The sequence below is a fragment of the Ictalurus punctatus genome, chromosome 3 (assembly GCF_001660625.3).
Source record: "Ictalurus punctatus breed USDA103 chromosome 3, Coco_2.0, whole genome shotgun sequence".
NCBI lineage: Eukaryota > Metazoa > Chordata > Actinopteri > Siluriformes > Ictaluridae > Ictalurus > Ictalurus punctatus.
Window position 1 is genome coordinate 6,375,642 of NC_030418.2, and position 17,338 is coordinate 6,392,979.

A 17,338-nucleotide genomic window follows, 5' to 3' on the forward strand; every position below is an offset into this window, starting at 1 on the left:
ATATATATATATATATATATATATATATATATATATATATATATATGAATGAATAAATAAAAAAAATTTCAGTGCCATCCAGGATTACTGAAAATGAGAAATATATATATATATATATATATATATATATATATATATATATATATATATATATATATATATATATATATATATATATATATATATATATAAAACGTAATAGTGATATTAAAAGTGATATTTTGTGCTCATAATCCCAAGGACAGCTTTTATAGTTTTATTTTATTTAAACATGTTTTTCACACTGCAAAAAAATACCAACTTAGCCAGCTTAATAGCTTAAATGTAGTCAAATTCAATGAATATTTCTATTTATTAAATTGTATTTTAAACAAATATATTTATATAAAATTATAAACCCTTTTTCTACATAAGTGTTTATTTTTAGAAAAAGATGCCAAATTATCTGCCAGTAAAAAAAAGAGAATATTTAAGCATGAAATTAGTGAACTTTTCTAGAAGCAGGCTTAAATGGTCTTATATTTGTTACATAATTAAGAATATTATACAACTCGTCTTTTTTTCAAGATATCTTCACTTACTAGGATCTTTTTAATTAATTTATTTATTTTGCAGTGCAAACTCAAAAAAGGTCAAAATGATCAGCAACCTTGCTCCAGAGAGTGTCTTCCTGTGTTTTCTAACAAAGTTGGACACACTTGTAGAGGAATTTTAGGCTACATCATATTCAAATCCATCCAAAGATGGTCGCTGCAAAATTTTATAAAATATTGATTTGGCTCATGATCTTGTCCAGAGAACCTCCTGGCAGAGGCAACCAGGTTTTGGGCTAAAATAATGATAATGAGTCTTTATTGATCACATATACATATGCACAGGGAAATTATTTCCTTTGCATAGCCCAGAATGTCAGGAAGCTGGGATCAGAGCCCAGAGTCAACCATGGTACAGCACCCCTGGAGCAGAGAGGGTTAAGGGCCATTCTCAAGGGCCCAACAGTGGCACCTTGGCAGTGCTGGGGCCTGAACTCCCGACCTTCCAATCAGTCACCCAGAGCCTTAACCACCAAGCCACCACTTCCCTGTAAAATGTCATGGTGCTTAGCAGCATTCATGAAAACATCAATATTCACACGCACCAATATTCACATTAGCCGCAAAACAGCCTTTATATATATATATATATGTATATATATATATATATATATATATATATATATATATATATATATATATATATATATATATATACACACACATACAGACACACACACACACACACACACACACACACACACACACACATAGTCCCTTTTTGTACTGATAATCGAAAGTTGATAGTTTCATGCTACTCATAGTTGATGAAACTGCTTTTTGTGACATGCTCTCATGCCTTCTTTGTTGCAATGCTTTCAAACAGCTGGTTGTTATGAATGTATTTGAAATGTGCAAACCACAAGAATTGTGTTCTGATAAAACTGTGCTCTTTGGCCTCTTTATTCTCTCCTTCACCACCCTCCTCACTATGTGGTCCAATTCCTGGAAATATTCCAACTGTTTCAGGCACATGATACATTTGTCATGGCCAAAATTATGCTTTATGTTGAACATTCTTTGTTGCTGTTGTTTTATATATATATATAATGGATATGAAACGTTACATTTGTGAAAAAAGACATTTTTAAAGGCAACAAAGAGTTCCCTGGGCACTGAGGGCAAATGAATAATAATTTGTTAATAATGTCTTAGGGTTGTCAATATTCAGATAGAATTTTGTATTTTGTTGTTTCTCCTGTTGTTTAAGTGGACATTTTGAATTATTGTGTGAAATGTTTATTTAGTACGGTCGCTTTTTTGAAGGGTGCTGATACTTCTGATAGGCATCGTAGAACTTAGATTATAGATATAGTCTTGAGCTCATATAAAATTTTTACTTCAATTATGCACCTGAAGAAAGAAGATGTCTGCATTAGTATTTGAAAAAAAAATTAAGTGAATACAACATACTATCATATACATGTAGATGCAACAAATATATTTAGTGTGTATAATATTTAAATAATTATTTATTATTCATATTTTTAAAGATTGTACTGCTATATTGACATCAAAAGATGGCGATCGGGTGTTTAAGACAGTAAATACATAACCGGCTGTTGATAATCCTGACTATCTTGATTTTTAATATATTATTATTTTAAATGTAGTGTTGATGGGTGAAACTAAATTCTGTGCTTTTTATTATTTTTGCTATTTATTGCACTATTAATTGTATGCGTGGCTAATTCAAATTTATTTTACTGTTTGATTTTGAACATTGTTAAGAAATATTAAAAATAAAAGATTATCTTTGTCATCTTTAATGTCTCACCAGTCCCAATGTATGCGAGAACAAAACTTTTTTCCCCACAAACTTTTAAAACAGTTTTACGATGGTTATGATGGCGAGCCATAGTTCCATCTTTTTTGTCTTTCTTTTTTTTAATCATACAGGATGTAGCTTTTTATGCAAAACTTAATACCCTATTATTGATGCACTTCAGATGAACATTCAGAGCTGCTGTTTTGCGCAGTTCTTTGAAGTCTTGATCCATAAGACGCAATTAGAGCTGTAATCCTAACCATTAGCCGAGTAACAATACTTCTGCTCACAACACCACATTCAGCTCTGGAAGAGGAAGAAAAGCTCACCCTTAAACAGATGGCCTGAAGTCTAGGCGGACAGGAGGCCTGCACACCAAGAAGGCAATGCTGAGGCATATGGCCACAGCCCTGTCCCCTGCCGACTGCTAAATTCTAGTTTCTGGACACACATAGACAATTGAAAACTCTTTCTCTATCGCAATGGTTTCTATTCCTGGTTCTTAAAGTAACTGTGGACTGCTGCTATATCTGCTATCACGCATACTTTTTGGATATTAGCTTTAAGAAATCCCAGAAATTGCCGTCTCTACATGTTATCTCCATGATGTATATTCCATCGTCCACCTGTTGTGCTTTATAGAAAGAAGTCGTTTTGAGTAGCTTCATCTTTAGGCGTTCTTATTACCATTTCTCTTTGAGTGATTCTAAATCTTTGGATTATCCCTGGCTTGCAGAACACACTTTCCCGTTTCACAGCTCTCACACACTATTAAATAAGCTCCTTAATAGGCTAACAAGTTGACGCAGGTGTGTTGGGGGCAGAGAAAAAAACACTTCAGGATGAGGATTGGGAATAACTACTGTGCCAGATGCTTGCATGCACTTTGCTGGACTTGCATGTATGAGGCGTTTTGTCGCAGCAGCGTCTAGCAGATTGCAGCGAAGAACCCCCTAGCACCATTTCCATCTGTACCTAAAGACCCACATGCCCTGACAATGAGGTGACCATGTCCCTGCCTGCATACAAACAGAGGGGTCGTCAGTGGTGTGTGTGTGTGTGTGTGTGTGTGTGTGTGTGTGTGAGATGGGGGGATATGCATGAGGCGAAACACATTAATAAGCTATAATATCAAGCTCAAATGCCTTATCCATAATTTATTCCCTATGCCAATTTATATGGTGTGGAAGCCCATTGGGGAGGAAGGGGGGGTGGTTTGGCGAACTCTCATACATCACGTTAGTTTATTAGCTTTCCACCCACCTCTCTCACTCTAGCTGGCCTTTCACTCTTCTTCTCTTTTTTTTTGTTGGCCCCTGTTTTGTCATAGTTGTTGTTCTGTTCAGCACAACTGGCCCCATAAAAAACTCCAAACAGCTTAATTGCTGGGTTGTAAAAGATTTGCATGTTCTGGATGGGGGCGGGTGGTGTTGTACTGGGAGTTGGGGATCGAGTGGCTAGGGAAGGACAGGATAATAGGAAGGGTGGGGATGAATCCAGAGACTGCGTGGGTGGGGGAGGCCAAGAAAGAAACATCCTCATCCTCATCAAGTGCAACACTGCTGCACAAATGCCCGACTGAATTCCCTCCTGAATTGCCACCAATTACGGGTTTGAGATCTGGTGAGGTCAGCGGCAGGGCTGTTTCCATGAACCTAGGCATGCATGCTCCGACTACTAAACAGTCCTGTTTGCAGCCTGCGACGAGAACGAGGGTGTCAAGAAGCAGTGAGTACTTAATTACCTCCTGAGCTGGATCTCCATTATCAGACTGCAAGCACTGAAGAAATGCTCACAATGTAGATATTGGAGCATCACTGATTCTGAATTTGTAAAATGACATAAATATTCTAAATGTAAACTGAAGATCTGAATATTATTAGTATGCATTAAAATGTAATAACCGGGCTATCTGTAATTACATCTCACATGAAATACTTTGGAAATGTTCCCTTTTTTTTTTTTTTACACTTCATTAGACTTATGGTTTCGGCATGTTCGTGCTAAAACATTAAACCTATATGGAGAGGCTAGATATAAACTCTCATAATAAAGAAAAACGAAAAAAAAAGAAGAACAAGAAATTCAATGAGTGTAACATTTGTATTCAGTTTATTCAGCAATTTATGCATTTTATTTCTGGCTAAATGACAGTCAAGACTGTAATTATTTTAATTAGCACATTTAGGGTTGTTTTTTTAACTGTGGAAGGTCTTATTGGGTTTTTTTCCTTTTGTCACATTAAATCTTATAATAAATAAATAACTGATCAAATAATACATTTATCTATTTGAAATACTTGTAATTAGGTTATGAATTCATTTAGCAGTAATTCTATTCAAATATTTAACTTGTCATTGTTTTCTTGGTGAATATAAAATGAATGCCTTATTTTTATTTTTACAGTTAAAAGTAGCTATGTATTTGCATAAAATTTCACTAATCAACAGCCTCATTTTTATTCACCATTTCAGCAATTATGCACAAATTCACATCCATGACATAGGAGTGTACAATATAATGCTTCTTAATCAACATCATTTTGGTGTTTGCAATATTGAAACTACAGAGCAATTGACAATCATATTCAACAAATCACTATATATATATATATATATATATATATATATATATATATATATATATATATATATATATATATATATATATAAATTTTCCCACCAAAAATAATGCACAATAGCAGTGTTCACGGTATGTATTCCAATTTTCATTTGCAGCAATATGATTGCAGTGTACAATTCTGTCCAGTCCTATTATAGAGTATTATATTAGCATATATTTACATAAAACATGTCACTATTAAAAACAATCCTCAGCTTATCTTCAGCTTTAGAGAAACTTGATGTCAGTAGCAGACTGGCATGAGAGAGACGGATGTTGCCGATCTGCTGCATGTGTGATGGTTGGGGTGGGATGCGGAACTAAGCCACTGCTCTAAACCCATCAAACTGCCAGTGTGTTTAATTGTTGGCTCATCAACAGAGCGACGAGTCCTCGCTAAGCTCACTCATTACCCCTGCACCGCCTTTACCCACAATCCATCACGCATGTATGAGGCTCCATGCACCGAGCAGCCTGAGCAAAAGGCCCTCATAATTGCAATCATATATGTGGGGCTTTACCGCGTGCCATACTGTACCATTAGTTTCACAAATAAGTAATAATTTGCTAATGACAACATTATGTTGAGTCAGTTTAGGGGCAATTAAAGTGAGTGATATTTACATATGCCTAATGAATCATGGCGCTGTGGCAGCTTGAGCGAGGCTCATGAATATTCATCCACGCATTCACAGCGGCCTGCCCGTAGTTTATAAACTGAATTATGGTTGATTTGCCCTTTTAAAAAATGAACACGGGCGCATCTCCCTCAAGGAGCGAATGAACAATAAAGGCTGATTATAAAAATGCTTTTGGTGGTAAACTGACGGTGAGGAAATCAAAGGCTGATTTTTTTTTTATAGACTTCCACAGCTTTATGGCAAAATCCACACACAGTTAAGTGTAAGGTATTACAGAGCCCACCCTTTCCCTGTCCATGCCTCTCAATGCTTGCTGTGGGCTGGCACATATCAAAGAGGTCAACTGTGTCACCCAGCAATCAGTCCCTGATAGTCTAGAGAGCAGCTTTTCAGGAAGAACCAGCTGCATAGTGTCAATCAATACAAGATGTAAATAGGGGTGTAACGCAATGACAATATTTGTGTTTGTATCTGTATCTATATCTTCAGTGCTTCAAATATTCATCTGTATTCATATTTAATCTGGAATTTTGTTTTTTTAAAAATATGAGCTCTACCACTCTGCCAATGGAAACACGACTGTAGATCCTGCTTATACAATTATTATGTTTGTTTGTCCATTCCTTCTATATTCTCTAAGTAATTTAGTTAGCTCCAAAAATATAAACATTTTAAACCACTGAAACGCTGACCAGGCTATTGCTAAGGATGAAAGAATGAGCACAATAAATGCATTGAGCAATGCCTCACATTCACGTTAATGAATGTGGTCTTTCTTTGTCCCACAAGCTTCTAATCTGAACTCACCTTGAAAGTAAAAACTTCTTATTTACTTACTTACTTATTTTTTGCTGTGTGCATAGACACTTGTTGCACACCTCTAGTCTAAAGTCAGATGCCCTGAACATTTCTGACAAACTTTCTTTAAAAAAAAGAGAGAGAGAGAGAGAGAATAGTTTACTTATTATAAATATCTGTTAAGAAAGCATTATCTATTCATTATGTATTCATGTATTCATATTCACTTACAACTAAACCATGGGTATATGTGTGTAAGCATGTATGTATGCCAGTCTCAACCTGCCCAATGTTTTATTGTATACAGGACATTAATACCTTTTCCCTCCTTTACTCAAGTGCACTTCGGAAAGAAAAGAAAAAAAAAAGGAAAAAAAAACCCCTAAGTTTAGAGTTGCTAATTGGGCTCTGTTAATTGCAATATGTGTGGTTTGAACTGGTTCCATCCAATTCCCAGAGTAGATTATTAATTGTAAATACCAACATCTGCCTTGCTGAAAGTAATTTGATCGGATGATCGGATGCTCTGGCACTTTGACCCCCTGTTCAGGGCTCACTGAAACCAGCCTGTGTACTTGATAGTGAATCATGTACACATGTTTCAAACAGCACATGGTGTCTACTTGTTTTTCTTTTTCATCTGTAATGGTTGAACTGCAGAACACATTTTGTGAAATATGCATGTATATGTAAAAAAAAAAAATCCTCCAAGGGTTTTATATAGGTAATTAAGATTTGGTCACTTTTTTAAAGGGTTCTGTTTGATATCTTTTGAAATAGGGGTCCTACATAAATTTTCAAGATTTCCAATGAACACTGAGAGGTCCTAGATTTAATAGATGTAATCTATGTTGTCAATTTAGACCAGTTTTAAGTTTTCTGAATTATAATGAATTGAGTAGTTCTTACAAATCCAACAGTCTATGCAACCAGAAGAAAAACCCGGGGACACTGTAAAAGCACATTGGAAATTTGTCTTTGTAAACATGAATATCAATTTTAACACAAGAAACAATGATGGAATAAAAATGTCATTAGAATAAATGGAATAAAATGGAACACAGTGCAGGAAAAGACTGTAACAATGATTGTCCCTAGATTATTGCCTATATTATTAATAGCACATTTTCTACTTGTGTATTTCACCCTACTGTAATTATTTTTTCTTTTTTTGGTACAGATTCAGGTTAAACGAAAGGAATGTATACTGTATGAAACAATGCTTCCCCCTTGTGGACTGACCCTGTTACACAGTTGTGCAGTGTTTCTATCTGGCCAAACTATACATGTGGAATTAACAATAACCTACTTTATACTGTGGAAGAAAAAAAAAACATTTTATATTACATGTTAATATCTTCCATAGTCGTGGATCAGAAAAGAGAAACTGTTGTTAAAGAAAGAGATGCATGTTGTTAAAGAAAGGTGCATATGATCTAATAAACCACGTTTCATATATAAACATCATCAGGACTGTATGGGACTAACATAGGACTTTATTATAAATTGATTAAACTTGTCATTATTCTCATTATTTTTGCAAGTATCTTCTTCTTTTTTGCCCAGTACTGTAGATATCAGGTTGCTGCATATATGAACTGTTTTACTGTCTGTGATATGGGCATTTGTGAACTTGAATGTTCCATGTTAACTATGTGCTAGTGTTGTGATTTCACATTACAACTATATGCCCAGAGTACTGAACTGTATAGAGGACAATGACAGTATTGGTGACTGGTTGCAATGATGCATATCAGCAGAACAGACATACAATATTAGCAGATCATTTGGCAATAAAGTAAAGAAAAATTAAACAAGTGTTCCAACAAAATACTTGAAGGTTTTTATTTAAGGACTTATTCATTATCCACTCTCAGGTTCAAGTGCAATTCTAAATTAGTGTTTTATTAAAGGCAGGTGCACTTTTTTAGTGAAGCTGTTACTGTATGTCTGTGAGTTATCATAAGCTTAGATTTGTCTTACAGTTTATATTAGACAGTAAGCATCTACTGTCACTTTATTAGGAACACCATACTAATACTGGGTAGGGCCCACTTTGCTCTCAGAACAGCATGGTATGGATTCTTCATGGCATGGATACCAGGAGGTGTTGGAAACATTTCTTAGAGATTCTGATCCATGTTGATGTGAATGCATTACATTTGTCAGCTGCACATTTGTTCTTTGGTTCTAGCACATCCCAGAGGTGCTCTACTGGATCTGGTGACTGGGAAGGCCATTGAAGTACATTGTCAAATTCATAGAACCAGTTGAGATGACTTGTGCTTTGTGACATGGTGCATGCTGGAAGTAGCCATTAGAAGATGGGTAAAATATTGCGCAACCTGAGAAACTTTTCTGGTCACCCTGGATGTAAAGAGTGGTTATTTGAGTTACCTTAGACTTACTGTGAGATCAAACCATTCCATGTCTGGCCATTCCAGTCTGATCTCTCTCGTCAACAAGCCCACAGAACTGCTCCTCACTGAATGTTTTTGCTTTTCGCACCATTCAGCGTAAATTCATGTGTAAAAAGTATGGTATGTGTGATCATCCCTGGAGATCAGCAGTTTCTGAAATACTCAAACCAACACATCTGGCACTAACAACCATTCCACATTCTAATGCTTGATATGAAAATTAAACTGAAGCTCTTGGCCTGTATCTGCATGATTTTATGCATTGCGCCACTGCCAGATGATTGGCTGACTGGATAATTGTATGAATGAGCAGGGGTTTGAGTGTTCCTGATAAAGTGGATGGTGAGTGCATGTGCGCTACAAGAAAAGTGCTTAATTAGACTAGTCCAGATAGGCCATTTCCAGTTATAGCTTGATTATTTCCCAATAAATTAACAACTAATAAACAAAGTAAGGAAGTACAAATAGTTCTTAGTTCACTTTTAAGAGTCCCCCAGATGAAACAAACCAAAGAATCCATAATCTTTCATATTTCCTCAGGAAAGGTATAAAAAAAAAAAAATTTTAAGGGAGGAAAGACACATCTAAGAAACTTTGCATTCAAATGCCACTTAGTACAAGAAAGATACAAATATGCTGGACATATCTGGAAGCTCATCCATCCGCATAAACATTTCAGGGAATGGAGACATGCCATTGCTGTCCACCATGGTTTTCATTGTGTATGCTTTCAACTCATCCTTCCCCACCAACACATCCGTGTGAATGACAGCTATCCTTGGCTCCTCATGGTAAGGCATGCCCACATCTCTACCCAGCACAATATCATGGTTCTGCCCAGGCATCCAAAATGGGTATGAGACATAGAGCCTCTCCAGCCTCCTCACTGTGAAGTAGTGAACAGCTAGCGAAGTACCTCTTGCTGAGTTGCACTTGGCCAGTGCCAGGTGGCGGACCTCTGAGTTGTTCAGCAGGCGTGCGACGTTGAGTGGTGAGGTGTACCACACTGTCAGACGCTTGTAAGTCACTGTGCTGGGGCCGGTGTTGTGCTCCAACATGGAGAATGGGTGGTTGTGACAAACACACTCACTGGAGTTGATAATGCTGCAGGCTACCAGGTCCTGCATGCATGTACAGATGATAATGTGGTGCTCACTTACGCTGGCCAGAGTGAACTCTGCACGCAGGATTGCCGGCATGACCAGAGACAGGACACAGTACAGAGCGACACAGCCCACATGACCCAAAAGATTTATCTCTGACATTGTTGCAAAGCTGGAGGCATGTGGTATAGGTCACCAAAAATTTTGCTGTGTGTTCCACTGATATGTTCCACTGAGAGTTATGCCTTTCTGTTAGGTCAATTAGTTCGCATGAAACCTTTCCAAATGGCTTTGTCTTAATGAAAATGATAGAAAAACATCTGTAGTGATGTGGACAGTGAGAGCGCTGTTCTGGGCAGCAGGCACGGCCTGAGAGAGGCACCAGAGTAGGGTCTTCTGTGAATGAGAAAAAGAATACAGATAAGAAGTTCGCACAAAGTATTGCACAAGTACTGCTTCAGGAAATGTGATTAAAAGGCATGCTAAATATGACAAATATAGACAGTGATGGCTGTTGGTGATATTTAATGGGTAGCCAAACTCTAATATCTGTCAGTAGCTTGACAATGAAAGGGACAGAATAAGAAGAACAATGTGGGCAAACTAGTAATAATTATTCATTTGTTTATAGAAGTCAGTGAGGACCGTACAATTGTTATTTAGGCCCTGATCAATAAAAACATAGCTTTGAAGGCTGGTATACTTTCTTTTTTTGCAGCTGCATTCATGATTTCTATCTTTTTAAGTGTTTTAAGCGCATAATTCTAATCCACACGAAATCTAAGGGTGTGTCTCAATATAATCACCTGACATGTCTATCACTGATAGGCTGCATGAGTCTACCGTCTGGACTAGAAAGAAATCAGCCCCAGGTTTACTTTATCATATCATTCTGCAGATTTTTCTTACAACCACTGGTGGTGCTGTTGCGCTTGATTCCACAAAAATATAAAATAATTCATCCATACGTCTAACCATGCATCCATCTATTTTCTGTACTGCTTATCTAACACAAGGTTGTGGGGAGCCTGGAGCCTATTCCAGGGGAAACGGGGCACAAAGTGGGGACACCCTGGATGGGGTGGCAACACATCACAGAGGACAATCACACACAAACACACACACATTCACACACTCTGGATAATTTGGAAATCCCAATCAGCCTACAACAAATGTTTTTGGACTGGAGAAGGGGACCCCCAAAGCATGGGGAGAACATGCAAGCTCCACGCACATAGGGCAGAGGCGGGAATCGGGCCCTCAATACCAGAGGTGCGAGGCAAACATGCTAACCACTAAGCCACAGCCCAAACCCACCCCCCAAACAATTCATTTTAACAGCAAATAATCTGATGTGGGTGTCGAAAATGAAATCTTATACTGATGTCTTTTTATCTTTAAAAGGCAAGAAGGGTTAAATTCCATTCACCCCAAAGACTTCCGCTTGTGTCTTTATTTGTCACAGAAAGCCTTTGCTGTTATGGGAAATGGTCCAGTTGTAGAACTGCTGGTTTAAGTGGAATTTCACTTGCTCTGGCTCACTTTTCACAACTAGGACACTCACTTGGCTGCTTTTCTGCAGTGAACAGACTGCACACGGCAAATGCTTAGCAAATTGCTGTTTATTCTGTTCCAGGTCCAATGGATAGAACACACACTGCTGCCCTCATTTTCTCCCTTGACTCATGCTGGGACCACATGTGCATGGGCGGGCTCAAGACTTGGTCCCTATCATAAAAACACACACACACACACACACACACACACACACACACACACACACACACACACACACACACACACACAGTGTGTTATTTTTTTCTACCCGCCTCTTAACCACACTGTTATATATATATATATATGACCAACACTGAGACAGCAGGGGAGTATCCTCATATGTTAGTGCTGTCTGACTCACACATCGAATTCTCTATGTACATCTGACTCACTAGTCACTCATTTCCAGTTAGATTCCATTGTAACAATCTGCCCAACAGCAGAATAACTTAGGTTGACTCTTTCCAAACTTAGAAAACTCTCCAGAATCTTGTTACATGACAGCCTGTTTTGCCAAAAACAATAATTAGTATACTACAAGCTACGAAGACCCTTTTATCTTTGAATAAAGCATACACTTAATATATGAATTATCTTACACTCATTAAGGTTATGTAATTGTGTTCAAACAAATATCCATCTGGGGCAACATTCTGTTTTCTCTAATACAAACACCACAACATCAAGTAAAGCTAAAGCTAACAGTTAATTATGCAAAAGCAAAAGAGAGCAAGAAAGAAAGAAAGAAAGAAAGAATGGTTACCTGCTATGGCTCATCAATACAGAAATGTCCAGCACAAGACCTTTTCCCAATCTGTGGATCTAAGGGACTGACGAGGAATGTGGGAAGTTACGAAGTTTTCACTGGACTCAGTAAATCCGCAGTGCTTGCCAAAGCCACAGACAGTGTCCTCAGCATCTTGCTATGCATGACCGGCCAAGTCAAGCAGGAAAACCTAAACTACAGATGGAACAACATGAGGCACTCGCTCACAAATATGACGTCGGCGCAGATAATTTAAAACACCCTCCGACATCCAGAGCGGTGTGTGTTGGTCTTTGGATAATAGAAAAGCAAAATAGTTTTACGGTGCATTATATGCACTCATAGTGTTTCATTTCAGCTCAGAAAGTATGCAATATGACAGCCATAGCATTTGGGATTTTATCCAGAACACGTGATGATTTTAGAGGTGGTGCAATCTAACAGACATTGGACTTCTTGTTTGGATTCATAGCACTGAACTCCCAAAGCTATGAGATCAGACCACACTGTGAAAGCACCAAGCACATTTCTTTTTTTATTATTTAAAGAGACATTCATCCTAAATTTTAATATAAATATCTATCAGCAGTGATGCAGTTGTCTGTCGAGTGAGTTCTGGGTACTGAGTTCTCATAAACTACTCCAGCAACAGAAATTATTGGTCACGTAAGGCAAATGGAGCAAAAAACGCAAAAGGTATTATATCATTAAAAACTAGCAGGACACATGTAAAAACAAACAAACAAACAAACAAACAAATAAAAGACCTTCATAAGTGTTTCTACATATAGATATTTCCTAAAGAGTTACACAACTGTGGATCAGTGGATTATAACCCTTAAATATATTATTCATCCACTGAGTTTAAAAAGTAAAACATAATCATGAGTGGACGACTTCCATCCATCCATTTTCTGTACCACTTATCCTACACGGGGACATGGGGAGCCTGGAGCCTATCCCAGGGAACTCGGGGCACAAGGCATGGGACACCCTGGTCAGAGGTGGGTAGAGTAGTCAAAAATTGTACTACTTCTAAAAAGAATTACTCAAGTAACAGTAAAAAATAATCATTTTAATAATGACTTGAGAAACAGTAATAAAGTATGGAACGAGAAGACTACTCAAGTAGCAAGTAACTAGTTAGATCTGATTCAAACGAAGGGAAAATCCTAAATCTCATACTACATGGAGAACTGTAAGTCACAGCTCTCCTTAAAAGTCTGTCTGTTCTGTTTATATGACATAAAACCTGGGTTCAAGAAGAAGCAGCATATCCCAGTCCTGTGGTGGGTACAATAACACAGAACCTGTCATTTTCAGCAAAAAATATCACACACACACCGAAAAACAAACATTTTTCCAACAGTCTTTATCTTTATCAGCTGTATGACAACAGAGACCAAAAGAACAGACAATGGAGTAGAACAGAAGAGAAAGTATATATGTGTGGAGAGAGAGAGAGAGAGAGGAAGAGTGTGTGTGTGTCTTGCTTTCCCCCTCTTCGCCCATTATCTTCCAGGGCTGAGCTGCTAAAAAACTAGGTGGTTCCATGATTAAAAATGACCTTGAGTAAGAGTATAAGTATGGCCAGTTAAATCTACTCTTAAAATCCCATTTCTTTCAAAAAGTTACTCAAGTAAATGTAACGAAGTAAATATAGCACATTACTACCCACCTCTGACCCTGGACAGGGTGCCAACCCGACGCAGGGCACAACTGCACACACTCACACTACGGGCAATTTAGAGACGCCAATCAGTCTACAATGCATATCTTTGTGTGTGTCTGGACTGTATGTGTGTGTGTGTGTGGGGGGGTAACCAGAGGAAACCCCTGAAGCATGGGGAAAACATGCAAACTCTGCACACACAGGGCAGAGGCGGGAATCGAACCTCCAATCCCACGAGGCAAACGTGCTAACCGCTATGGGGTGGATGACTCATGAAAACTATATTGATGAATACAGTAATGAAATGATCTCAATTTAATCGAATATGGTTAATATGTTATTATTATTATTTTCTTTTTTATGTTTATTTACTAGTGTGCAGGAAGCACCACAGACAGCATGGAAACTATTAGAGTGAATAATAAATATAAAATATTCTACAAAAAAAATTTCATCAATTTAATATACAATAAATTGAATATTTCAGAAACTGCAACAATGGTCTTTAGGCTGAGGTTTGTAACATTTATTTATTACCAGTAATTATCATTGTGTACGTATGTACAGTACATATGTATGGGTGTATGCATTATTATTATTATTGAACCATACACACACACTTTCAGACCTACAGCAATTTATCTTATCCAGTCCACCTGCTGGCATGTAAAAACATGCAAAACTCTACACAGACAATCGTCTGATCTCAGGATCGAACCACACAGCATTCACTTCATTTTAGTTCATTCAATTCAATTCAGATTTATGCTCATCGAGCGCCCCCTAGTGATCAGGCCACTAATCACGTGTGCAGTATGTATAAAGTAGCAGTTAGGCGTTTACATTTTCGATGCGATGCACTTACACGTATTTGACCAGCAGATGTCGCCACTGTTCGGTGTTTAGACACTGAATCGGTTTCTCTAGTCACCGGTTCCAAGCTTTAAAACAAAAGGCTCATTTGTCCCATCCATCAGTGATAAAAGGAAAATTATATATCCATAACTCAAAGTAAAAACCAAGATTGTGCTGCACCATTGGCAATACAATGTTCAAGTGATTCAGGCATTCAGAATCCAGACTAGGGTTTTTAAATCTGTTAACTGCTCAAGGGTAACTAATTTAACACTAATTTCTAAGTGATCATATGTGATAATATGAGTAATGATAATTAAACCAAGATAAATCATGTCAGAACCTTTTCTACCTTTATCAGTTTGGCACATCACCTGTGCACAGCCCTCTTCAGGTCACCTCACAGAGTCTTGATTGTATTTAGGTCTGCACTCTGGCTGGGCTATTCCAAAACTTTGAAGCCATTTTGTTGTTGATTTGGAGGTGTGCTTCAGGTCGATGTCATGCTGAAAGATAAAATTCCTCTTCATTTTTGTCACAATCTCCTGTTGGCTCAAATTTAGCCTATTACCCAAAAACACTTAAAATTCAAAATAGAAGCCAATACTCACATCTACCTCTGAGCCCAGTTGGAGATAGAAAAAATACACCAGCCGTGAGTGAGAAGAAGCAAGGGTCCAGCTTTATTGTTCCATTCCACCACACGTGATCCACACCGATGAGAATTCTCAGAAGTGATCCCAATACCCTGAGCTTAAGCTCCAGTATTTATACTGTACTTACACAGTAAATAACCCATATGTTTCAAGAAGACTATGATCTCACTACCAATAGGGTTAAAAAAAGAGCTCATCTACCCTACTCTTATGTTCCAGAAAAGGGCTATTCCACTTACACATAGAATCAAAACCAGGGGTTTCAATTTACACATAAAATCAGAACCCAGGGATTTCTAATAACCCAGAAAGTCAAAACCAGAGAGTTTCAGTTACCCAGAGAACAAAAACCAGAGATTTTCAGTTACCCAGAGAATCAAAACCAGAGAATTTTAGTTACCCAGAGAATCGAAAGCAGAGAATTTGAATTACCCGTAAAATAGAAAGTGGACAAGACTAAACAATGTAGAGTGACCTTGGTCTTATTGTTATCTCGCGGGGGGGGGCAGCTTGTACGAGCGTGTGTGTGTGTATTAGCACACCTCAGCTCAGCTCGTATACCTCTTTTTGACTTTTTTGACTACTACTGCTCTTAAAGATCTTTAAGGTGTAATTCCAATTTGTCAATGTCCGCATAATCCCGCTTCTATGTGTCTAGGTGCCCGTCGTCAGTCCTTCCTCTCCCCTTTGCTGGATGCTAGGTCTCCCTTATGTTTATTTTATGACATTTTTTATCCACAACAGGTCGATGTCATGCTGAAAGATGAAATTCCTCTTCATTTTTGTCACAATCTCCCCTTCTGGCAGCGCGCTCAGAGAGATGAGGGGGCGCGCGCATGCACGAGCTATGTGCACGAGTGCTCAGCGAGCACAAGCTCTTCGGATGTTGACAACTGTGACATTGTTTACTGTGGACGCGTGCGTTTGTTTTGTTTCTGTTCTGTCTCCTCCCTGTTTTGTCATTGGTTGTTGTTCGGGGGTGTGGCTTTATTGTTTACAGCTGCCATTATATTCGGGATATATACCGCTCAAATCCCTGTTTACCTCGCGGAGTATTATAGTAGATATAGTTAATATAGTTAGAGGGAGATTCAGTAGATTTAGATACGTTGTTAATGTTATGTTCCTTGATAGATTTAGTTAGTTTAATCTTTAGATTAGTTCATTTAGTCCATGCTGATTTTTCCACCCCAGTTCATAGTACTAGTTCATGTTTCTTGTTTTGTATTTTGACCCTGTTTTCTGTGACCAAGACTTTGATTCCTGCTATGCCCCGTTTATGCCTGTTTGCCGATCGGCCTACCCTTTGCCTGTCTTGACTACGTTTATTGGATTACGATTTGGATTTGTCTGCCTGCCCTTAAATAAATACGTCTTTACCTGCACCTGCTTCCGTACTCTACGCCCTTACGTCTCGCGCCGTGACAATTTTAGTTTTTTTGCAGAAGCCTGAAGGCTTTGTGCCAAAATTGATTGGTATTTGGAGCTATTCATGATTCCCCTCACCCTGATTAAAACCCCAGATCCAGCTGAAGAAAAACATCCTGAAAGCATGATGCTGCCACCATCATGCTTATCCATGGGTATGGTGTTCTTTTGGAACATCATACCTTTCGGACTTATGGAATTATTATACCTTTTGGAATTGATCTTATCAGACCATAATACATTTTGGCACATGGTTTTGGGTGATTTAGTTGAGCGTGGATGTTTTTTGTGAGAAAGGGTTTCTGTTTAGCCACCTTACCCCATAGCCCAGACATGTGAAGAATACGAAAGACTGTTGTCACATGCAAAGAGTAATCAGTAGTTGTGAGATAGAGTATCTCAAAAAAGTGAGTACACCCCTCACATTTTTGTAAATATTTGATTATATCTTTTCATGTG

The 17,338-nt window shown here is 37.9% G+C and overlaps 1 protein-coding gene across 2 annotated transcripts; it reads right to left on the reverse strand.

Annotated features, from left to right (window-relative positions):
• Nucleotides 1-9,307: 9,307 nt before the first annotated feature.
• On the reverse strand, nucleotides 9,308-15,857 carry si:ch73-52p7.1 (uncharacterized protein LOC100321084 homolog). Of its 2 annotated transcripts, XM_017463206.3 has the most exons (5): nucleotides 15,407-15,857; nucleotides 15,148-15,301; nucleotides 12,266-12,463; nucleotides 11,510-11,673; nucleotides 9,308-10,341 (listed from the first exon to the last, which is right to left on the reverse strand). In XM_017463206.3, the coding sequence occupies exon 5, from the start codon at nucleotides 10,105-10,107 to the stop codon at nucleotides 9,454-9,456; it is 654 nt and encodes a 217-aa protein (XP_017318695.1). In that variant the 5' UTR covers nucleotides 10,108-10,341; nucleotides 11,510-11,673; nucleotides 12,266-12,463; nucleotides 15,148-15,301; nucleotides 15,407-15,857; the 3' UTR covers nucleotides 9,308-9,453. The 2 variants fall into 2 exon arrangements, with proteins under 2 accessions (XP_017318695.1, XP_017318694.1); XM_017463205.3 differs by lacking the exon at nucleotides 11,510-11,673.
• Between the last annotated feature and the right edge of the window lie 1,481 nt (nucleotides 15,858-17,338).